This window comes from Pangasianodon hypophthalmus, chromosome 3, assembly GCF_027358585.1.
Source record: "Pangasianodon hypophthalmus isolate fPanHyp1 chromosome 3, fPanHyp1.pri, whole genome shotgun sequence".
Taxonomy (NCBI): Eukaryota; Metazoa; Chordata; class Actinopteri; order Siluriformes; family Pangasiidae; genus Pangasianodon; species Pangasianodon hypophthalmus.
This window is the reverse complement of record NC_069712.1, coordinates 18800476-18826262: the sequence shown is the minus strand read 5'-3', so window position 1 is coordinate 18826262 and position 25787 is coordinate 18800476. Positions and strand designations below refer to the sequence as shown.

The 25787-nt window shown below is 39.7% G+C and overlaps 1 protein-coding gene and 1 long non-coding RNA gene across 3 annotated transcripts in view; one reads left to right on the top strand and one right to left on the bottom strand.

The window, feature by feature from the left end:
- The window catches only part of lrmda (leucine rich melanocyte differentiation associated), a 229505-nt gene that overhangs the window by 143787 nt on the left and 59931 nt on the right, over positions 1-25787 (top strand). For both annotated transcript variants that reach the window (XM_053232432.1, XM_026933173.3), the window contains 3 exons: positions 5191-5317; positions 6538-6677; positions 9311-9437. In XM_053232432.1, the coding sequence (XP_053088407.1) occupies positions 5191-5317; positions 6538-6677; positions 9311-9437 (394 nt within the window). The remainder of the gene's footprint in view (positions 1-5190; positions 5318-6537; positions 6678-9310; positions 9438-25787) is intronic.
- LOC128318009 (uncharacterized) lies at positions 9446-25247 on the bottom strand. Its single transcript, XR_008301410.1, has 3 exons — positions 20804-25247; positions 19310-19339; positions 9446-16998 (listed from the first exon to the last, which is right to left on the bottom strand). It is a non-coding gene; the product is annotated as an uncharacterized LOC128318009 (long non-coding RNA).

Below are 25787 nucleotides of genomic sequence, written 5' to 3'. Positions count from 1 at the left end.
AGAGAGTCTTGTACCTTTCATCAATAAGTGTGGTCAAGAACCACCTACTTTCAGAGGCATTTGACTGACCAATCTGCAATCAACCAATTACAGACCTTTCCCACAGTCCATCAACAAACTTGTGAGAGTATCAGGTGTAACTGTTCAAAACAAAACGAGAAGCCATTACACATACATATGTGTATGAGAAGTGCAACTTTGTGACCTTTTGTGATCCTGAAGCTTGTAGCCAGAGAAGTGTACAATAAGTACAAGACACTCCATGGGCCATAGGTAAAGCATGTGCAACTGAGTCCACACTGAACCAGACTTGTTGTGGAGCCAGTCAGGAGTTGTTTAAAACTCAGCATTAAGTATGCTATGTACATGAGTGTTTTGAGACTTGTGCTTCCACATGGGGCTCGAGACACATGAAATAGCTTAGTGGAGTGATGTGGATGTGAAGAAGACTGATAATCAAAGGATCAGCACAGCAGCACTGTCAGGGCAAACACACTAGGGACTTAAATAGCTGCTGGGAGAAAAAGAGAAAGGCCCTTTAAAAGTAGAGCACAAACAAGGGAATTAATGGCCGTAGCAAAAGGAAATATCAAAGGGAGAGGTATCATAAAAAGGGGTCTTTCATTGAAGAGGATCAATGTTGAGATGTAGTAAAAAAAAAAAAAAAAAAAAAGATATTTAAGTATCTGAAAGATCTCTGACTTTTAGATCAGCCCTCTTTATGAGAGCCTGTGTGGGAGTGGACTGTTTGTGCTTAGCATTGTATGCGAAAGTTCATTGTTAAAGGTTCAGCAGGTGTAGTCCTGTGTAATAACAGTAATACAATACCTCTCTCTCTCTCTCTCTCTCTTTCTCACTCTCCTCCCCCTCTAGCCTGGGTGGACATGTGAACTGAGATACCCACAGACTAATGGTTGCAGTGACTGACATTTCAACCAATAATCACAGAGTGTCGTGTCCCCCCCGCCCCCCCCCCCCCCCCTTGTCAGTAGCAGTTTATCAATCAGCGTGTCTGCATTAGTATTTCTCTATCGATCCATCCATCTCTGTCAGGCCATCTCTGTGTCATTGTCTGTGCTCCTGTCCTGTTATTTGGCTTCCTTTGAGGATAGGCAGCATAGTAATTTGTTTAACAGGCCCTGCCTTTAAAAAGAAACTTTGCATGTCAAAAGTTTTAAAGGACCAGTAGAGCTAAATGCACCATGACCTCATGGCAATGGAAAGTTGTGTGTGTATATATACTTGCCTTTCAATTTAAATAATAGAATTTGCTTTCAAAACATGTACTGGCAATTATCAACTATTGTTAGTTTTGTGTGAAAATGTCCGAATTGTGCCCTAAATGTAAAACTGATAGATAAAGTCACAAACATTGTACTAAAAACTTAAAATAGTACTAAAAGTAGTAAAATAGTAGTAATATTAAAAATGGTCCTGGAGAAAATAATATTATAGAAAATAAGTTCAATCTGGTCCATAAGTATTTGGACAGTGACACAATTTTCATATTTTTACCTTTGTATACCACCACAATGGATTTTAAATAAGTGTAGCCTTTCAGCTTTAATTCAAGGGGTTTAACAAAAATGTTGCATTAACCATTTAAGAATTCCAGCCATTTTTTTCAGAATTCCTCCATTTTCACAGGCTCAAAAGGAATTGGACAATTGCCTGATAAGCAGTTTCATGGTCAGGTATGGCCTGTTTCCTTGTAGAAGGAAATGGGCCTGACTGTATGTAGCTTGTCTCACTTTATTTGAAGTGTCTCTAATACCTGTAGAGTTACACATAATCTACATGCAGCTATGTACTACTGAGTTTATGTAAATACATCTGCATTGACTTGAAAAAGTACACAAATTTACTGACATTTTAAATTCTAACATTTACACACTCACCATACACTATATTCATGCAGTTACCCAATCAGCCAATCATGTGGCAGGAGCGCGATGCTTAAAATCATGCAGATACAGGTCAAGAACTTCAGGTAATGTTCACATCAAACATCAGAATGGGGGAAAATGTGATCTCAGTGACGTTGCAATGGTCGTTGGTGCCAGATGGGCTGGTTTGAGTATTTCAGAAACTCCTGATCTCCTGGGATTTTCACACACAACAGTCTCTAGAGTTTACACAGAATGGTGCAATAAACAAAAACATCCAGTTCTGTGGGCGGAAATGCCTTGAGAGGTCAGAGGAGAATGGCCAGGCTTGTTTGAGCTAAAAACTCAAAAAATAAAGACCGCTGTGGTAGCTCAAATATTCACTCTTTACAAGTGAGCTGAGCAGAAAAGCACATCAGATTTCACTCCTGTAATCCAAGAATAGGAATCTGAGGCTACAGTGGGCACAGGTTCACCAAAACTGCACAGTTGAAGATTAGAAAAAGACCAGGCTGATTGGATAATTGCATGATGTAGTATGGGTACAGGTGTTGCTATTAAAGTCAGTATGTAATTCCTGTATCATATTTGAGATGCAACATGCAAACCCAGCAGAATCAGATGGATTACCAGTCTGTAATTTGGCAGTCCCTACATGCTAACTACACAGGAACTCTCCACTTAGAAATCTTATTGGAAAACCAGCAGCTTATAGTATTCACTTTCACCATATTATACCTCAGACAGTCCTGATACCCCTAACTGTTAAGATGGATTTTTTTTTTTTTACATATTGAAGCCAGAACTGAAGTTGATGCATGTGTATATTCACAGAAGATATACTGCTGTAATCCATCTGTATCAGTGTACACATCCTCAGTCGTTACTTTATTGCTGCATGTGTACTTTATGTGTAACGGAACATATATTAGGGATACTTTATATTAAAAAAGACTCTCAGAGGCAGTATGTGAAACATTACATTGGCACAATTTTTTTTTCTCCCCAAAGATTTATCATAGACACAGTACATTAAAAAAAAAAAAAAACAGGTTATCAGTAAGGGATAACCATTATTATTTTAAAAATAAAAATGGACACGTAAATTAGAAAAGCAAACTACATCAGGCCTGCATCAGTTGACATTTAATCAGATAATTTACAAAATGAAAAATGTAGCACTTTCCTCAAAAATGGCCATCCTGTAAAAAATCAGTGCAAGCGTGCGCACTATACATGTAATCTTGTGGAGTTAATAGATGATAATCGTGATCATAAGTATCTAAATATCGTAAGTTCTCTCTCTCTCTCTCTCTCTCTCTCTCTCGCCTCCAATCAGACACAACTCGTGTGATTTTATTGGGACTGAAGATGGTGGTGAAAATATGCAAACCGCTTTTCCCATGGGATAGATGTACAAATCAGAAAGGTTGCAACCTGTACGTGTGTGTGTGTGTGTGTGTGTGTGTGTGTGAGCGCGTGCATGTGTGCGTGTGTGTGCGCGCTCATATGTTTGTATCACATCCCTAGAGAAATCCAAATTCACTTTTGCCCATTAGCATAGCTCAAAACAAAGAAGCTGTGTGACTCTATTGCACAATTAACTGTACAAATTTAAAAAGTTTACTCAGTTTATACTTTACAGATGGATTAATGGATTATGGATTATGATGGTGGAAAGAGCCCTGAATGTTTAGGTGAAATTTACTCTGAGTGCTTAGAGGCCTGAGGCTATTACGGCTCAATCCCCCCATGTTGTTGTGAATGTGATTCAGTCTCTCCCTTGGCTGTGAATTTAACTGATTAAATCACAGAGTGCACACAGCAGTGGTGACATGAAAACAACAATTAATAAGCAGCCCCCCCATGCCACACGCGCGCCTCTTAACCAAGCAACTAATAACATTACACATGCCGCGGACTAGCCAAGGCAGACAGGTGGAGATGAGTGGGAGCCCAGTTTTCATTTACTGACCTGGCGAATAAGAGTAAGTTGCACTGCATGTATAAAGTGAGACACACTTGTGCACACATACAGCGTATGTAATAATAATGTGTAGAGAGAGTCCCTTTTAAATGCTGTCCCTCTTTGTCTCCCTATTAGTGTTTCTGTGTTGGTGCTTGTGTCTCCCCCTCACTCTTTTAGCTACTTACTGATCCTCAGCAGTGATGCGCTGCATTGACATAACTGATGAAGAAAGATCAAAAATGTCTAATCATAGCCACAATTAGATTTGTTCACCAACGACACTGCCTTTTCCCAAAAGACAGGATTTGCATAAATAAGCCGACCTTTACTCCTCTCCCATTTGCCCAAGTGATATTGGCCCTAGATTTCTTCCTTCTGTTCAGGATTTAAAAGCACCAGATAAAAATGCAAACCATGCTGTCCTGTCATTGAAGCTTCATTTGATTACTGCATGTCTCTTAGTTGAAAAGGAATGAAAGCCAGCGTCTCAATTGCTATTGAGTTGTTCTTTTTTCCAAGGTGAGCTGACAGAGCTAAATGTCAGTTAACTGAAGGTGGACACATTAACATTGTAGGTTGTCAGCCTCTGCCATTTGAGGGATTAGAAACACACACCCCGGCTTTGTGCACCATCCACATGGTGAACTTTAGAAGGCCTCAACATTACCCTGAACACCACCCTCCATCATGTTTATGCCAAAGCAAGGCTGGGGGAGGGAACCATGCAGCACGAAAGTCCTTGGGGAGTGTGTTTGTATGTGTGTGTGTGTGGCACTAAGGGATTAGAAGTCATGCTGCTGAATAAAAAGCGAACATCAAACTTTCCCCCATTAAAAAAAACTGTTGTTTTGTACTCCAAATGGGCTCATCATGGTGGAGTGGTGGAAGTTGTACTCATTCCGTTTGTGGTGGGTTTTAGAGTTGCGCTGGGAAAATGATGGATGACAAGTTAAATTTGTGTCGGGGGAGTGAAGGTGAACTGTGACAGAGTTATTTATCTTGGGAATGGAGGGTTAGGGTCAGGCAAAGCTGGGTGCCTGAAGGCACAAGACATTGACAAATTCATCCCGCACACTGCATTTCTGAAGCCCTTTTGTTTTGAATCCTGGCTACTCACGAGTGACCCTCATCACTCATACTGCCAGTGTGCGAAGGAGGCCGCGCCATGCCAGGGGATCTTAGCGCCACTAATTCTTGTCATTCACTCTACTGACAGGCCCAAGCCCGAACTATTCCGGCTTGTGAAAGAGGCTGGCTGAAATATTTATTTCTGCACATAATGGCTGCCCAGATTTAGGGCCATATCATTTTTCCTCTTGTGCCTTATCATTGCAGGTCACTGACAGGCCTGAATGCGTTCAGCCAACTGGAAGAGCTGATTGTGGACAACAATCTTCTCGGAAATGACCTCCGGTTGCCCAGGTTACCACAGCTCCATACCCTAACACTCAATAAGAACCAAATATCCTTTCAGCCCAATGCTGCTTTTGTGTGCCATCTCATGATTTACAGCACGGTGAACGGCGAGTTATAGTAAGTCGGAACTCTCTCACTGCATGCTCGTCATACAGTTTAGGATCTCGCCTTTACACACTTCAGGCCTTTAAATGCTCTTTAAATGGTGTTATTGTATTAAATTGAGATCCTCTTAGACTGAGAGAGGCTTGGATGCAGAAGCCAATATCGTGAAGCTGACTTTGTGCCACGGCGACCTCTAGTGGAAGAGAGACTCATAAAAGCTCTGCCTGTGTTACGGCCTTCTTCCCTCATTGAGCATTAAGGTGTTTGAAGTAGACAGATATGATGATATATGATACAGTTATTATTTTTTAGGACAGAAGATAAATCTGTAAACACAAGTGCAGAATTCTGTTCTTGTGGCTCTAGCATTACAATACAAAACAGGAAGTGTAAATTGTAACAAATAGTTATACTTTTGTGTTGTAACTGGTGTTTAAGCCACTTAGATTCGTGAAATACATGGACAGAAAAGTTTAAAATATTTACAGATACAAAACTGTGTGTCAGATTACAGCAAGTGTTGGAAAATTCAGCCGATTTGATCAGTCAGAAATAATTGCTAAGTTTTTTTTTTTGCACTGTCTTTTCCTCTGAGCAGTTTTGAGGCACACTGTAATGACACTGCCTCACACTTTGTTCTCCTGTTCCACCATTACAGGCAGCTCTCCTCAAGCTGAGTGTCAGCAGACCTGAGTTCTGCTGTGAAGTGGTCTGCACATGCTAATGGGCCAATTATTTACACCCCGTAGTGGCCCGCTGCCATTGAAATTCAAGTGCTGCATTAGTGCAGTTGTATTTTGACACATTCGGGCTCCATTTTCCAATGAAGTGAATGTAATAGTGATGAATGCGCTGTGAAGTGGCTGTTTGTTTCCTTGCGTGGTGGGAAGAGAAAAAGTCACTAACCCTTTTTACCACAGGGCATCCATCATTTTGTCAAAGTTTTAATGTTCTGCACCAAACCACCTAGGAAATGGAGAGCAAAACATAGGATGGGGACAGCCAAATGAGACGCAGGCCAAATTCTCACCCTTAAACGTAGCTGATCTTACGCCTTCGAATGCAGTGATTGTTGAGTGAGCTTCGAGGAGGTAAGCAGGAGAACAGAGCCAGGACTGACATAAATAAAGCTTGAATTCCTTGACTTCTGCTCTTTGATACCTCTCAGATATTGAAGAATTGCTTGAGCATTTGCAGGAAGTGACACCAGCTCTAGAGTACCTGAGCCTGCTGGGAAATGAGGCCTGTCCCAATCAGCTGGTCAGCCTGGATAAAGATGAGGATGATTACCAGAGATACAGGTCTGAGGCAACACACACACACACATGCACACACATAGCATAGCTAAGCTACGCTAATTAAAGCTGTGCATACAAAAAACTTAACCTTAAACTCAATAACCAAAAAGTAATATTACGTCTATTTTAGCTTTTTTTTTTTTTTTTTTTTTTTTTAAACAAATGAATGTTGCAATTTTCATTTAAAGAAGAGCAGGTGGGGCACGAGCCAAATGTCCCCACAAGATCAAGTCTGTCAGATATTTCTATTCTCGTGTAATCATTTGGTATAAATATATGTTAGCATGGGCATATTTGATATAAACACATGCCCACACCAGTATTCTAACCCTCATTCTGGTGATCATTATCAGGCAGCTTGTGAAAAAGGATTGACATTTCAAATACAAAAATACCTATTCCACCAACCAAATGACTATTTCTTTAGTGTGGCTATTTTTCTTTCAAATATTTTCTGCACAAATGTATCTATTATTGTGATATTCTAACATGATTTTGACCTGCGAGTATTTCTCAGTCCAGCACAAATTAAAATTCTTTTTTGAATTTAGATAAAATGAGAAAAAAATGATTACACTGTTATTTTTTTGTCATTGTGACAGTCATGTAGAGTGACAGATATAGATCTTATAGCTGATGATTTTACTTTACCTCCAAAAGTTTATTTTTCTAAGGAATGTGTTCTGTAAACTTTCTTAGCATAAATGGATGTTGCACAATGTCATAAACTAAACTAGCCAGCACAGGCAAAAGATGTTAGCTCATTTCTCTTAAAGGTACTCAATCTCACCTTTCTTTCCTCGTTTACGATGAGTTGCAAAATCATTTCATGTGTGAATTGTGATAACCACCAACGAGTGTTTGGTATCTTTTCGTACAAGATGAAACGACGCATTCATTATCAAGCCTGGGCCCATGGGAGTGCAATGCCACGCTATGTTACCACCATTTGTCAGCTTTTCAGCATGAAACCCTGTCAGCTACAGGGAGGGAGAAAGCGAGTACAGGAGGGGAAGAGAATACAGTCTTTTGTCTGTACCAGTCTTAAGAGCATTTTATCTGACACTGTGTTCGGTATGAATCATTTACCGCACAGATGAACCTAAAAGGTGCCGCTCACTTGCAGTGCCTCTATGCTTCAATTAGTGCTGGGGAAGGCCTTTCTCTCGCTGACTGACAGCAAGTGTGTATCCGTGATGTAATATTCATAATGTGTCACATAGTAATACATCAGTTTGACCATGATGCAGATTTTATGTCTGACAAGCTTAGGGAGCACACAGGTCATGGCGGGACTGACCTTGGACCACACACATCTCAAAATAAACAAAGCAACCTTGGCAGTGGCATAGTAATATACTGCATACCATGTATTTTAATTAGCCAAATGAAATGAATAAGCATATTTTACTACTATTTTCCTACTCATTCATCATTGTTTAACTAAGAGGCTCGGGATTTATTTCCTCCTAGCAGCACTTCAGTACATTTCCACCTTTACATTAGTGGCATTTATTTCCTACTAAAAATTTGTGTATGTTATGAAGACCAAAAGTTAATGGCAATATGGCTTCAGGTGTTTTTAAACTGCAGCTGAGGTTGAGTTAGCACCTGCCATCTGTTTAAACACCACAAAACAATACAGAATAATCAGGAAACACCTGCATGTTAAATATACACACGTCACCTAAAGCTATTTAGGTTTTATTTAATGAACATTTATGCTGTTTTCACATGTGTAATGATAACTGGAGCAGTACATTTCATATGTACAGATATTATGAAGAGTCACACAAGCAAATAAATATTTATCTTCAATTCTGATCGACGTGCAAAATTCATAGCTAAATTTTGCTCCAAATATATCTTAATAAGATCAATCTGAAATTCTGTTTTCTTTGAGCTATTGTAATGAACATGTAGCATGGGTTTGCTATCTTCTTCCGTCATTGCCATCATTATCATCATCAGTTCATCACTGGCTTGTGCATGAGAGCTCAGTTGGGATCTGTTTACTGCCCATATACACATCTGCTCACACCTACTCTCTCTCTCTCTCTCTCTCTCTCTCTCTGTCTCTCTCTCTCTCTCAAGCTTAATCTTGACATGTCGCTTCCACCATTCCAGTCAGCCTGTGAAAGATTCTGTTGTCATCTCCATATTCGTATTATTATCTCATGTCACTTTCTGCCTCTGAATGAAAGATAGAGAGTGTGTGAAAGCTTAAAAAGACATCTGTAATGTTACAGCAATGACAGCTTGACAGATGAGGTCTATGTATTTTATTTTCCAATCTATTTATATATGCTGTCCTAATTTTTTATCCACTGTGAAGGTGATTTTTCTATTTACAAATATCAACACTATTAAATTAACACTAAGTAAACAGGTTTTCACTTTTAATGCTGTTAATAAAATTGTCAAACTGGAATCTGACGCTTGGAAATATATAAAGCCCGGATTGGTCTTTGGCTCATTTCTAGTATGATTCATATTTTGAATTTTGGATTTTTAATAATCTACATTTAGTATTACTAAATTGCAAAAATTATAAAAATCAGTCACTAGCATCCTGTTTAAGATATTAACCCAAAGTAAATGATGGTCAGAGTTTTGACTGTTTTCATGGTGTGCAGGTACTTTGTGCTGCATAAACTGAGGAACCTGAAGTTCCTGGACAGCAGGAGAGTGACTCAGATAGAGCATCTGGAGGCCGTGGCCCGTGGCGCATTCATGAAGGTGGCCAAGCCCAAAACTGAGCAGGTCTGTGTCTACTTATTTTCATTTTCATTACAATAACAGAACACCCATGATGCTGATCCTGTGCCTTAGGGCAGTATTAGATGTACAAAATTAATTACATTGTGAAGGTTACATCTAAACAGCCGGAAGATCACTGCAGTTTTGCATCAGTGTGTAATTATTAGGAAGACTGTGCACAATAATCTTTTAAACTCCAAACAGTTACTAGTGGTTCCTCTTACATAGCGCTCTCTCTGTCTGCCTTTCTGTCTGTTTGTCTGTTTGGGTGAGTGAAAGAAAGCGCAATCACTCCATTTTAAAGAAAACATCCTATCCAATCTAATCTTTAAAATTAATATTTAATCTTCAGTGACATCTATGATTTGTCTTGCAATGGAATTCTGAGTTGGCTTTGCCTCAGACAGATAGAATTCCAAACCTTCAGCTTTCATACCAACATCAGTGCCTTTTTGCTTGTCACCTCATAGATCGCTACCTAGCCGAGCCAAATCCTATACAGTCTCTACTGTAACTCAGAGCAATTTTGTGTAGCTGCATTGCTTTCTGGAGTCCAACATTTGCCATCTCCACTAACTCTACATTAGATTTCTCATTAATCTGACATTAAATGCTACTGCAAAATGGTGAGTGAGAAAAGAAGCTTTTGCTCTTTTGTTTTTAGGCTCTAACAGTTAAACCTAACGGTTATCATTTGTTTGTGTTGAGCTGAAATTTTTCCCCTATTAAACAGCATTGTACCTGCGCTAGTAATGTCCCCCTAATTTCGTGCTAAAAAATAAAATACAGCATGAACCAACAAGTTAGTACCAGAATCATGACCATATCACAAATATTTCAATATAAACATATTTTGTTTTTTGGAGTGGACTTCTTCTTTAATATACACACTGCTCTACCATAATGGCTTCTGCTTTGTTAAAGACATGCTTCTCCTATCCTGTTCTCTTTCAACACCACATGTAGGCCTCAGACTGGATACACTGGACATCATCACACTCCCAGTCGCTTTACACACACAATTATTTCCCACATACTTGTTTTTCAGATATTTGTACTATTCAAAAACAATTTTCTAATCTTATTTCCTTTAGTTCTAATCTTAGGTCCCCCTCTTCTCTTATCATATAAATGAAGAACTTCACTAAGATTTCATTCCATGTAATTGTGCAGTCTTAAAATATTTATGTTGTGGTTTCGGCTTTATCGCAGCACCATCCCCAGAGCTCCATGCTGGATTTGAGAAGTAAATATGGTGGTAGCTTTGGCAAGAACAAAGCGGTCTCCTGATAGGAGCTGCTCTTGTGAGTCAACACGGGATTTCCTAAAGTGCAAAAGGAACAGATCATTCATCATCACAGTAGGGCAAGCAGTTATTGTCTGGTTTCAAGATGTTGAAGTCGCTTATTTTATTCAACATTAAAGTCGCGAAAGAGAAAAGCAAATCACTGTGATGAGTGAGCCTGATTCTGGCGTGTTTAGAGTTGGTTAGTCAGAAATTAGGGAGTGATGTGTTCTGTAACTATTCCACTGGAATAAACTAAACCACTCCTGGACACACAGAGTGGATTTTCAACTTATGAAATATGTGTTGTCGGAGCCTCACAATCAAATAAATAAAAAGCAATACACTTGAAACACAACAAAGTAGTAAATCTACTTGGAGCAATCCATGTTTTTGTTTAAAGCCATTTTCACAACACACCTAAGGAAAAGCAGATATATAAGAAAACTACGTCAGGTCTCTCCACTCTGCCCTGCACTTAAGTGGATTAAACTCTGCTTTAATGCTCTGAAGGCGCACTCCTCTGCACAATAGGTGCCTTTGTGAGGTCCATTTTGAGAGGCAGATTGAGAAAGTTGGCCACGTCAGAGAGTCCCGTGCTCGTGCCCGCTACAACTGTCATGCCAGCTCTACCTCAGCGTTTGTTTTGAATTAGATAAGACATGATGTGGCAGCCACAACAAGCTCTGTGGGCCATGTGTACTCCCCAACTCTAATTGGCTTCATCATCGTGCCGATTGTCTGCTGACCAATAGTGCAGGTCACCAATTAACAAGCACCGGAGACAAGCTAGCACCGAGCACAGCCGCCTGAAGATGATGGCGTAATTAGTTATTTGTGTTTGCTTTTATGTTCCATCCAGCGGGGTGTCTTACATTGAAAGACACGCTGGTTTTAACCATGTTACAACAGCCTGTAATTAGCACTTTCATTTTCACAAATTTCCCATTCATCTTCAGTGCAGTGCACAGGGTAGAAGAGCTGTAGCTGTAGAGCAGTTGAAGTCTTATTTAGAAATGAAGCATAAATAAGCATAAATCTGGAACATTATTGCAAACTTTTATTTTTGTAATATAATAAATGCTGCTTTTTCACTCCGTATATTTTGGCAACTGAAAATGTAGTTTAATAGGTTATGTGGAAAATGAAAAAGACGCAGGCCAGACCACATTCTGCAACTCATGTTACATATTCTTTTGAAAGCATTGTCCTTTCTGTATAATGAAATTAAAGTATGTTTAATGTGCACCTAGTGCATGGGCACGGCTTTTTGTTTTGAAAACTGCTGGGAACAACCATGATGATGATGCAAAAAAAAAAAAAAAGGCATTTCTGAAGCTTTTTTCTCATTGATATCATGTGTCACAGAAAAGATACACTTCCATTAAACCTGCATTTAAATCCACAAAACGTCGTAATAAGTAATCAGAAAATGACGGATGCTGTGGAAGCCTTCTATGGTTAACGTCACCTGCATCGTGTCTTCACTGGGAGCCTGTTGGAAGAAAATAGGAAGCACACCAATTAAAAATGTAATTCTGCAGGCTGATTACATTTATTATAATGACAGTTACAAATGATATAAAGCCTTATTTTATTTTTGTATAGCACACCATCATTACTGTATTTTTATTATAATGATTTCATGATTGTGAAATTCATGACAATGTGATCGTATTGCTGTGATGCAAACAGGAAAAATAACCTGCTGGAAATTTGCTCATACCCTGTTAATTTACATATAAATTAAAATGGCATAAGCAAGTTTCTAGTAGCTTTCTATTGCTGTCTGAATGTGAGAGTTTTATCACAGAGGAATTTATTACAAACACCACCCTCAGTAACTAGCACAGTGAATAGGGTTAAACTGATATTTTTTTTTTTTTAGAAAGCATTTGGATCATTTTCTGTTGTATAAAAATGGCTGGAGCACAACTCTATGGCCCAAAGCATGGCCTAATGCAAAGGTTCCCAAACTAGGGATACCACTTTTTTTTGTTATATTCATTCATTTTTCAAATAATTATTAGAAATATTGCCCGGTCGATGAAGATGAATTTTGTGTGCTACTATATTAAATGAAGAGTGTACATACTATTTTAGTCGTTTCACTATCCTGACATGCTGCACTAGTATTTGGAGTTTAGCAATAGAAATGGATAGAATATTTTCCTGTCCAGGTACCTCTGCTAAACAGATTAGCATTGTGTCCCCAATTGCGTACTTATGTACAATTTTAGATCATTAATGAGTACTAACGCTAACCAGTTTTCCGCTTACAGCTAGTGTTTGAATTTTAAAAACCTCTAATGTAGCCCTTGAACCTACTGAAAGGTCTGTTCTGCATACCAGTCTTCTGGATTTTCTAGATTCATAAATCCTTCATAAATCCTTAAGATCAGAGTTTCTAATTTGAGATGAGAGTATGACAACAGTCAGGACGACAGGGGAAAGTTTTAATAGAATAGAAATCACTAAACATTTTAGAGTTCAACTTGGAAACCTGATAGACAGGAATGTTTTCGCTTTGATGTAAATAATAGGCAGGTGAGTGCCTGAACAAGAGTGCCTGCTTCTGCACATGCATGCAAAGTCAAGTGTTAAGTATAAACCAGACCCCTCTGCTTCACATCGGGGCCATATCCCACCACCCCTGGTGTGGATTATTTTCCTATAACAACACACCCTGTCGTGTTTTATTTCTTATGTATCGCTCGAAAAGCTGTGCCAAGAAATGCATTCTCACCCTTCGCAGTAGACAGGAAAGCCAGTGCAATTAATATTCCTTTGATGTTTAGTCACTTAGGTAACACATATGTTACTGACATAATAAAATGTTCACATGTTATAGTAGTCATAAATTCTAAATCTGGAGAAAAAATTTAGGGTGGTCAAGGCTTGGGGTCACAGAAAATTCATAATGTCCATTTGGGGTCGTTTACCCAAAAAAGTTTGGGAAGCCCTGGCCTAATGTGTCTGTTACAGCAGCAGATTTACTCAAAGGCTTATACATGGCTCCTTTGTGTGTGTCAGTGAAATGGTTAATCATACAATTTAGAGGTTTCTGTGAACTTTTGAGAGCTTTGAATCACATTAAAATTGAGTGTGACCACGATTGAAGCCGCTTTTCAATCATGACATTGTGGCATTACATGCTGGAACACCACATGGTTTGCATCAAACTCCAGCACTCTTTAATACAATATGAATACCATAACGTTTGAACATTTTGACCTTTTCCAAGACTCTCAAATTGTATCCAGAGAGTTCGAAGCCCAGATTGCTTAACAGAAAGCGTCTTTATTGTTTTTAAACCATTATGGTGATACTTTCTTTTTGCCTTGACACAATTCTCCTGGTTTAAAATGACGCTCTGCTTTTCCAGCGTGTTGAAATATTTAGCATTTGCACACTTTAGCTCGAGGAGACATTTATTATAGCCTGTTGCAAATCCTTTTCTCTTCTGCATTGATTTTCCCTTCCCGCATGCTCCAGTGGCCCCAAAACTATGTATTAATGGAAGTGGTAGAAAATGAGCTGTCTTGCTCGTGTTGGTGTCTCTGCATTGCTGATGTGTGTTGCAAAGCAGGAAGGTCATTTTGTGAGCTGTAGTTATGAGGACAGCATAATTGGGAATGCTTTTTATTGGATTTCTTGAGAGTGAGTGTTGTAAATAAAGGGTTTAAACAAGCATGTGCAGAAAACAAGGGAATTGGAAAAGGCTATTTAGGATCCCTCCCCAGAGTCAGAGCTAAGAAGAGGTACTTGGAAAGCCTTGAGCTGTGTTTTTTGGGGGAAATTGGGCATGCAGGAATGCTATAATGTGATAATTCTCTTAGAGGACTCATAGGTCGTGGAACGCGATGGCGTGAAACCACATTGAGTGACTGGGCATCTTTTGGAAAAATACATGTGGTTGTGTGTAGGCTGCTTTTTCGGTGTCTTCTGAAGTACCATGAATGTTGTTAAAGTATTGCATTTAACTAGCCATATCTGTCAAAATACTTTGACAACACTTTGGCAACCTGCACAAACACTTTTCTGCAGGCATCAGTTGGTCAGGATTCAGCCCTGTGAATGTTTCACTGACATCTGCATCTTAAACACATTTTACAGAGGATGAAGTAACTGCTCCCACTCCCTTAACAAAATAATGTTTGGTAGGTACATAAAAGTGTAATGTCTCTGAAATGTCAAGTAGGTTGTGCTTGGATGAAGTGTTTGACTTGATATTCATGTAGGGGTACAAGGTTTCTCCCACATCCTCCTCATGGGTAATGAAAAGCAGACCGGAGCAGTTGGAGCCAGGACTGAGGTCCCATCAGTTCTTGTCACACAGACGGCGCTCTGGGTAATCCACACTGGCAGAGCCAGGAAAGTTATGAAGTGGATCTCCTCTGTGCATTTTTCATATTAATCTGCCTCTCAGCAGAGGAGTTCATATCACAGAAACAGCGTAACAGAACCAGGCAGCGACAGACCACCTGAAAATGCCTCATAGAACACAAGTGATTTTTTTTTCTTTCCTTTTTTTTCGAGCATGAGAAGGGCAAACTATTTTCTTTGCTTGTTCCTCCTCTCTCTCTTTGTAATCTCTCATGTACGGCTGGTAAAGGCTCATGCCATATTCATCTCCTTGTGTGAGAATTATGAGTTCCCTGAAGTGTTCAAACATAATAAACAGGGGGCTATAGAGCTCAGTGCCACTGTGCCTTCAGTGTGTTTGCTGAAACATTTTATGGGATAAATCTTTCCTCAGAGACAGCTATAAAATATCATTCACGCTGGAAAGTGCAACTCAACTAAATAAATTGCTTGGAAACGGAAGTTTATTACCACTTTTCGCAGACAGATGTACCTATATTTGTGAAGCTGATAGTAGCATGTGACATATCTCTGCTTGGTATTGAGATTATGCATGAACAGAATATGAGATGAAGTGCCTTATTTTTACTGCCTGATGAACTGTCACCAACACGTGTCAAACTGATGCTAATTTAAACAGCAGAATAGTCTGTTCGCTTAGGTCGTTTTCCACACTTGAGAGTTTTTTCCGGAACTGTGGTCGCTTGCCCTGAGATTTCAGTACATTTGATGGAGTGTGAAAGCTGTTTTAGAGCCCAGAAATGGTCCAGAGATCCAATCCCTGTTCCCTTTGAAAACACTGGCCTAGGACTTGCTTTAAATCTGGCATGGTACACATCATGTATGGAAGCTCTCCACTCTCAATGCACTGAGTAATGTGATTGGTTTATCTTATCGTGTTACTTCTGATTTCAGGTTTCTCGATGGTGGAGAAAAGGTTATTATGATCAATATATGGAACATTCAATCGCAAATGGCCACAACTCATAAAGTTTATAAGGCTACAGAGTTTTGCAGTGTAGACTAGCCATGTGTGGTGTGGCCCATATTATCACTATTACGTATCATTATAGGCCAAACACAATAAAATACACTTACATAGGAATGGAGCATAATGTTACTGTAATTAGGGCATCTTTGTGGTGCTTTCTTTGAGAACATGGTGAAAAACACACATCTTGTTTCAGTCTGCATGGCTAAAAATCTTATATGAGAATGACTTGTTCTTTGAAGGTATTTCTATGATTTTTGGATGCATCCAAAAGCGTTCTTAACTTGATTTTTGGTACTAAAGGAAAATAATAATAAAAAATAAACACTTGAACCTAGTGCATTTTTTGCAAACCTGTGTCTACAAAAGTGATGTATGGAATTGTGATCCCTGGTTCTTCTGTATGAAAGATAACTTGTGATTATGAGCGCCTCCCCCAAACAACCCCAGAATCAGTCCTGGACGCGGACTTGAGTATTCGGGCCAAGTGTGAAAACGCCCTAAGTAATACTACTCATATTCGGCGTCTCTGTATGTCTGCACTGATACAGGATGCACTTTGTATTTTGAGCAACTTGCTAGGGGGTTTAAGGTTGTGGGAAATGTTAGCTTCAGTGCCCTCCTCATGATATGAACTACATAAACAGAAAGGCTCAAGGCTTCAGAGATGAGTACACAGTAACATCATCACTCCATCCCACTCACACTTACGCATGCTATCTACAGGCCTGAGAAACATCCTCCTCACCATGCTGTTGTTTCTCCTGCTGCAAAGCCAGCTGGAAAAGAGCAGCGACTCCTCCACGTGTCGAGTCAAAGAGAGCTGAGGACAGGCTGGGCTTTTCCTCGTCTGTCCTAGGGGACTGAGTTCAGGACAGATCTGGTGTTTGGAAGCTGCTGAAACTGCTCTGGCAGCTGGAGTTCTGGAGGTCACCGCAAGGGCATTGTTCATGAAAAAAAAAAAAAAAAAAACACTCACAATTAGAGGCAATGACTCACAGTGTCCACATAAATCAGATAACATTGCACATCATAAACAGACCGTAAAACTTTAAAGCACAGATAATTGTTTGTAATAGCTCCACAATTGATTTATGGGCTAGTACAAAACAGAAAGATATGAGTGGTTGACCTCAGTGTCACGTCACTCTTATTACACAAGTGGCATATTATAGGATTCTGTTTGAAAACAAGCAGATGTTTTTGTGGAATTTTGTTTGAGCAGTCATGATGATGTTTTACATTTGTATTGCCTCATGGAATGTGAGTGAGAACAGTTTGGAGTTTGTATTTCCATCTGTCAATTGCATTTGTGCAGCTTTTTGAGATGAGATATAACACAAAGCTGTTTTTAATAAAATGTGTTAGCAGGCTAGAGAATCAAGACTTTAATAAAAACTTTATTAATAACTGTGGATTTATTACTAGCGGTAACAAAGTCTGTATAAGTGTATTATTATGTAAATAATAAAGTTGCTAGATTAGCTGCACTTATTTATAAGACCATCCCAAATATGATGCAAATGTGTGGGTTTTATGGAATACAGTCTATTTTCCACATTCTCACTTGTCAGTTGTGAAAGATGAGCCAACGTTTAACTTAGGCACACACTGATCCAAAGATCCAAATCCTCTAACAGCATTTAGCCTCCATTCCCTGTCTGGGTCTTATCTGTGGACAGGCTGAGTTATGCTAACGCTAAGTGAGTTGCTGTTTCACTTCAGATACAATACTCACTCAGTGATGTTTTTGCAATTACAGAGGCACAGACAAGCACGTCCCACAGCGCCAGTTCTCATAGTTTAATTACAGTTTAACTTTTCAGTTTTCCTCAGATGATTGTAAGATGCTGCCAGCCTAATTAAACACAGATGGCTTATTCTGAAAGGCTTCAGTGTGCGTGCACCACATTGCTCGCGACCGTGCCAGAGCAGGAGTTTAGATGGAGCCAGATCATTAGGCAAATTTAAAGTAATCCTCCCTCTGATTGTATCACATAATGCTAATTGTGTCATCATGATTTATATACACATGCAAATAGGCTTGGTCGCTTCTGTTACTGTTGTAACACTTAATTTCAGTTTCATTAGGGTGAGGGGACGCTGATAGAGATTTATCTCCCACTCAGTCAGTTCAAGGATAAACATATCTCTGACCTCGGAGACAGATGTGCATCAACAAGAGAATAACCAGCTTTACATGCCATGTTTTTGTAACAGCTTTTTTTTTTTTTTTTTTTTTTTTTTTTTTTTTTTTTAATATAACAGTTATCGCCTGAGCGAGTAATTAGGGCGTTTTCTGAATACTGAATGTGTGCATATTGTAAACATTAAGAAAATACAAGGTAAAATATATGTGTATTTAAGTCTTTAAATAAAATCATCTTCTTTTTTTCTGAACTTTTAACTCAGTGTGTTCTAACAATCAAGACTAAGCATATGCAGGGTGATGAGAAAGTGGCTGCGACAGAGATGGAGGACTTTTCTTTCCCAAGGGGTCTGGGAGCTTTTCTCACTCGGTGTCAGGCTCCTGTGGGGGCGAGCAGTCTGAGACCTCCGGGGGTGTTGGAGCCAGCAAGGCAGCGGGGAATCCATTACCCAAGCCAGGGATACCCAAACAAGCTCAGTTCTGCTGCTGTGACAAGAAAGCCACCATCCCCAACTCCACATCCCCAACTTTACACACCCAGCAAAGAAGGGTGGAGAGAGCCTTCATAAAACCAAGCTGAGGATTAAAAAGCTCCTTTTTGCAACATTTAACAGGGACTGATAAAATAAGTGTACTTGACCTATGGGAACTCTTTCCTCACAGCAATATTTGTTGACTTGCAGAGTTTCACAAGGACTCCAAAAGAAGGTTGTGCTATTCAAGTTTTTGCTTACACAAGGCTTCTTTGTGGTTTTTAAAGCTTGTCAGAGACATCAGGCCCAGTAAAAAAAAAAAAAAAAAAACTATATTGTTTCCAGCACTTGGATTCCTTTCGTTCTGACATCTGCCACTCTGTAAAGATGATAAATTCTTGCCTCATTAGCCAGCGGTGTGGGATTACAGCCTGACAACACATTAATCACTCGCCTCTGTGGCAGGCCCCACTCGCAATAGGCATTGTTAACAAAACTTTTCTAATATGTCACTCTCCTCACTGACAGCCTGTAATGAATCATTCTGATTGACAGCCCTGATAGATTACACTATTTATGCTGTGTGTAATGAAAGATAGCGTTTCCACCTACTGTCATTCCTGAGATGATGATAGCCCACCTCTGAAACGTACATACACACATACAGAGGAGAAAAGAGAAGAGAGAAGAGGCAAATCAGACAGGCACTGACATGGCTTTGTGAAGAACACAGTGTTGTGCTTTGTGGTAGGTGGTGTTTTTTTTTTTTTTTTTTTTCTTTTAAGGAATTCACGGTTTGGTAGTGTGCTCTGCATTTAATCTTTATTGTGATCTGGGCTACTGTTACAGACAGCTTGAGTTAAAGCAAGTTTCTGATTGGTATCATGATTATAATGCATGATTTGCAATAAATACACTTTTTACTTTTAACCAAAGTGCTCATCTGCCCTTATTTTTAGTATTTAACATTTTGACTGCCTTTTGGTTGATAATACTTTAAGATCCCCGCTACCCCCCCACCCCCCCACCCCCCACCCCAGGCTCTTGCTGAAGGTTTGTCTAGAAGAGATGTCAACCAAAAGAAGGAGGAATTTGAAGAGAGAAATAGTCCATCATGCAGCTGACAGCTAGTGAATTCAGTGCTTTTCTTGTGAGACAGCGAGCTGTCAGGAATTAGTTAACTGGAGCATATTGTGGAGAGGCAGGTAATTTAGCCTCATTGATGGCATCACATAATGGCCTGCAGGAGTCGGCTCCCTGACCTGCCACTGCTTTGTGTATAATGCAGAATTTAGTGGCATGCTCAATGCATCCTGTCAGCTGCAGGATTGGATTCTCAGCCCACTGTAGCTCAGCTTGCAACATATTGGTCAATTATTTCTGAGGCTGTCAACCCTAGGAGACACTGTTATTTAGTGTGTGTTAACTTTGCATCATTAAGACACCATGCGACAGGAAGAGGCCCTCGTCAGCATTATTTATTTTGATTCAACTGAGAATTGTTTGACCTCCTGTTATGTTAAGATGGAATGAACGAATCACAGCTGTTGACAGAGATTCATAGGTTGAAATTCTTTTAACTGTTGATTTAAGCGTAATTCTCTGAAGAATCCATTTGCTTAGACAGCTTTTTGTTTGACCAAGTGGCATCACATATCTGAACCTTTCTCAACCTGTCACCTCAGCATTGCTTGGTTCATATATAACTGAGCGTTGCAAACAGTTGAAATGAACATAGACACTTTCAGTGCCTTGTCTACGGCGAGCGTAATCTTCCCATTACAGAATTGCATTAGTCAATTAATATTTCACCATTTATGGGACAAGGAATCGAACAAACTGTTTAGCAGTGTGACAGTGCTGACTTTTATTTGCAAAGAGTTCATTGGCTATTAAAAGATGCAGCAGTAAATAAACAAGCTGCTGGGGTCTGGAGAGAGTGAAGAACTCTTACAGTTGCAGGCACAGAGACTCACACGGTGGAGATGGAAGAAAATGAGTGTCTAATTGGTGGCTATTTTTGCAATGCAGTGAGTTTATGGGTGTCAGGTCAGACAGTGATTAATGAGAAACTTAAGTAAGTCTGTGTTACAGGGGCATGATTACCATTTGACAACGGCTGTAATAGCATCCTTCCACGTCTGTTTTTCTTCCTGCTCTTTTTTGCAGAGTCAAGCGGATGTATAGTGTATGTTTGAGAGGGCTAGCGGAGGGTCGGACCTGCCCTAACAGGTAGAACTGACACTTCAGCCGGTGTACGCCCAGAGGTGGAGCGGAGTGCTGCATCTTTCATATCAGTTTGACATCTCTGCACCTGAGAACAAACAGACAGGGCCACAGGAGATTAACTGGACCAGAGCACCTCATTAAAGCTTAATGTCCTGTCTGTCTGTAGCCTGATCAAAAGAGGTCCTTTCATATCTGTTGGATGCACATAGAAGTTTCCTTAATGTTTCCACTAGCGTACTGTCATTTTTTGTCTGGTATCTATAGCTTTCAGCGATATATCTGATGTTGGCATTCTGCATTCCTAATTCACACTGGGCTTAACTCCATTCTCTTTATTCAGCATGTGAAATGAGAGAGGTATGAAGCCATCACAACACAGTCCTCCTGCTGGCTCTGGGGTCAACCGCAGGTCAGCCAGGTCAAGTGACACTCACACTGCATTCATTCCTCACGAAGGACAGAATTTCTGCTGCATTGCTGATTAACTAAAATAATGGCCACCGCTGTGTGTTGGCTCATTCTGCTTGAGGCTGTGCAGCCCCAGACCCAGGCTGTACGGAGAATACTCCTTACCCGTGTGTGTGTGTGTGTGTGTGTGTGTGTGTGTTGCTGCTCCTGGGCATCAGTAAGCAGGAAGGTTTTATCTTGTACGGTGATGGAATAGACTTCATCTTGTTTTTTAATTAACTACACACCACATAGGTGCTGATGCCGGTCATGACCTCTGACATTCATAGCTAGCTATTAATATCCAGTATATGACCTTCGGGAAACTGGCACTGGGCAGGAAGCTGACAGATTCATTGCTCCTCTGCACTGAATAAGGTTGTCACATATTTAAGTGCTTGAAATGGGTCCAAGGCGCCATAAACCTTCGACATTTTAATTCGGCCTGAACTGCAAGGCAGATTTTAGTCATATAAATGTTAGCTCTTGAATAATACAGGCATGGCTAATAGCTGGGATTAAGGCATTACTAGGACTAATTCAGCCGTGGTAATATGCAGACATTAAGCAGGCATGAGCTTCATGCCATCCTAAAAAATTAATTCTGACTGATGTAAAGTCCTGAGGTGAACTCATGGCAGCTGTAATAGAATACGCAGACACTTTGTTTTTCTTGTTTTCTCTAGTGATACCCCAGGTTGCCTTTGTATCCGCTGTGTTGTTATCTGATGCTGGTGTTGCCTTTGCCTCAAACGCAGCCCAGATTTTGTCTTGTGCCGGATTGTGCTTTCTCAGTGTGGGATGTGCAGGGTGTTGCATTTGATCAGTGACCTCAGGACACTGGACTGGAGCATGGAGAGCGCAGGGCTGCTGCTCTATTGACAGATGAGAGGATGAGAGGTAGAGCATTCTCTCGGAAGCAGGTGTTATAGGGGAACATGCTTTTGCTCAGACAGGACCAGACTCCAGCCTCTGAAATTAGTAACACTGACCTGATGGTTTCTTGTTCTCTCCTGCTGAATAAAAAGAAGTCACAGACGCAAGCATGAATTATGACATGGAACAAAACATCATTCACCAGACCTTGAATTGATATTGGCATGCACATGCAGTATGTAACTGGTTATACAATAAACATTGCAGCCTTGTGTTTAGCAGCTGGCAGCATCAATCAACAAGCTTGTATAAGGTAATGTGATAAGTGGCGCGTCCTGCTTTCATCACACCTCAGCCCAAAAGCACAGGGGAGCTGGCCCTTTTCTCCCCGTAAAGCAATCCGCAGCCGGTGCATCAGATAGCTTTACCATATCCTGTCATAACTCATCGGATTTCCAGACATCTGAGAGCCTTTGTCATCTGCCTTCCAGACAGCTCTCCAGCTTGCTCTTTGTTTGGGCACTGAAAGATAATGTGTCCTCTCTGTGGATTTATTTTGTTGATTCTTAGAGCTTTTGTTCAAGTTTGCTGTGCTGAACTCACCAGATAAAAGCTGTGATAAAAGGATTTATAACATCTAGTACATCTAAATAACAAGTTCTGCTACAGACTCTGATCATGAAAAATAACTCCACTGCTTTCATCAGTATTGAGTCTTTTTTTTTTCCCCAACTCATACTTTGTGTCATGAATGTCATGGCTGGTTGACATCTGTCTTGTGCGTGGGGTTGGCTTGAGCTGTCTGTGTGTGTCAGATAGTTGAGAGGCTGTTTGTTTCCAGGCCTCTCTCGGACCGGACGCCTCTGCGGCACTTCAGGCTGCGGCCAGGCTTTGTGCTCATCATGCCAGACATGACAGGCCTCCTTCTCTTTGGTGTTGAGAGTGATTGCTTTCTATGGCCCTGTGGGGAACCCAGTCAAAATGGTGGCTGGCTTTTTTTCATCTGCTCTCTCTTGAACTGCACATAAGACGATGAATCAATATTGTGTGAACTGGTTGCACTAGCTCGTTGTTTACATGTATCTCAAGTGTCCAGATTTATTTTTTACTTTTATGTTTGTAGTACATTAAATATAAGGTCAGAAAGTTGATTAACCTTCTATAACAGCAGCTCAGACAGTAGTTCTGGCTGTAAGGCAAATCACAGGTTTTCATTAATGCACTAGTTCTAATATGTTATTGTTTCTGTAATAACAACTTACACAGCTACTTGAAATGGTGAACACAATGCATAAACAGATTTCTGTTAAATGTGCATAATCGTGGATAAGGTGAAGTGTCTTGTGATGAGGCAAATTTTGGAAGGAGTCTCCAGTGTCAGATTTTTTTAACAGTCAGAAGTATAAAGCTGTTCCTTTAAGTTTTTTTGCTTTATTAACTTGAAGCTAGAGAAAAAACGAGGTTGATGAGGAAACGACTGTTTATTTATATAGCTGGTGTAGCGTACGTGCTGATGTTCCAACGTAGCTATAAACTGATAAAAATTATGATGGCATTCCGTGATAAATTAAAAATTGTAATCATTGGCAAATTGCTGTGCTGTAAGAGGAATAAAAAAATTGGGGTTGTGCTGTTCTAGGAAAATAATCCCCTTCAGGGTGGTAAAAGCATCACACCACCCAATCCTGTTTTATTCCTTATTTATGCACTGCTTATGAATGTGTTATAAAAGCTCTATATTATAGAACAGTAAGTAAATCTTGTAATGATGATGACAATACTAAAGACACTGTGTTGCACACACAGGGGAAGTGAAGCAGGAATCCAGGGTTTGAATCTTTCTTCTCTATCTCTAAGTAGCACAGCTTTCTATTAGGTGTCTCCAGAAGCACGTAGCAGCTGGGTAGTTTTGTAAAAGATATGGTTTGTGTTTTTGTACAGTTCAAGTGATGATTAAATAAAATCATTTTGTTTAGACGTACTGGTAGAGCAATGCAATCTGTCACAACCTAACAACACTTCATGTAAACAGTGTTTATTTACATTCTTTACTGATAATCTCTGCTTTCTTATTCATCAGAGTAACATAACCTGCACTACAGGAAATAATACATGCCTACAGATGATACTAAGTGCTAGGATGTCATCAGTATCACTACCTAAAGGCATCTGATCATCTGTCTTACACTGAGCGATATACCAGTGGTTTCATATCCTAACTCGAAATTAATGTGCTTTTTTACAGCCTGCTGGGAGCTGCAATCATACGTGCCACTATAACATAATATCTGAGCTCTAAAGACATGACTGTTCCTTTTAATGGCCCTTTTGTCTCACAATTGAGCATTATAATGCATGCTTCTCGTCTCACAGCTCACCCATTATTCACAATGATGTCGAATCATCAGAATACATGCTCCATTGTCAGCTTGTAGCCAGAAGCGCCTGCTTTTAATCTTTTAGAATTTTTTACGCACTATCTTGGAGATCACTCATTGTACAGCAAATTATTCTGCATGTTTTTCTTTATCAGGAACAGTGATGGGACTGTTAATTTGTCTTTGGAGCACCTGTTTGCCACTGATTTGCCTCTCGAACCAACTCAACCCGTTTGGTGTGAAACATCTCAGCAGTGTACAAGCTGTAGAGCTCACCGCATGTGTGATGTTTTTTCTGATATTTCAGTGCAGACAGTGGCTCAAAATGAAGTTCTCCCATAGCTGCTTTATGTTTTGTAATATTAAACAATCTTAAATATATAATATTAAAAATATTGATATTATAATCTTAAAAAATAATTGTAATTTTTAAAAAAAGCTAAATTATGACTGATATTCCTTTAACTGATATTGCCCCTGGATGTGAATAACCGTGTGAATGTGTGCCTTGGCATCTCATCCAGGGTGTATTCCCACCATACGTACAGTGTTCTCGGGATATCCAGGGAACACTGTAAATGAAAAAGAAAAACAGGCTCTTACAAGAATACTGACTCTTTGAAAATAGGGAGTGCCATGAACTCAAAAGCCCCATTGTGGCAGTTATGTTTATGTTTATGTAATGCATCTCTGATCTCCACATTGTCTCCTCTTTTTCTTTAACATGACGCTTCTACTTTTGGCTGCACTTTTAAGTTAACTTTATCCTCAAATAAATAAATCTCAGTAATTGTATGTTTAAACCTTCTTTATCCTCAAATAAATAAATCTCAGTAATTGTATGTTCAAATCTTCTTTATCTTAAAATAAATAAATGTCAGTAATTGACCTAGATCTGTTTACAATAAACCTTTTTTGTCTGTGAGCCACAGTGAAGTACATCGCAGTATTTCGTATGCGAGCCATTACTAGCTGGTACAAATATTTGATGCTTGCTCCTCTTTGTGCTTTATTCAAACACAAGTCAAGTATTTCTTTTCTGTAAGTGTACTGATTAACCAGAGTTCTGATGGCTGTGATATCATGTTGTGGTTGTTTATGGATGTTAACTTGACATTCCCTCACTGCTTTTGTTAGCTCTCTGCATCATCACACGAACC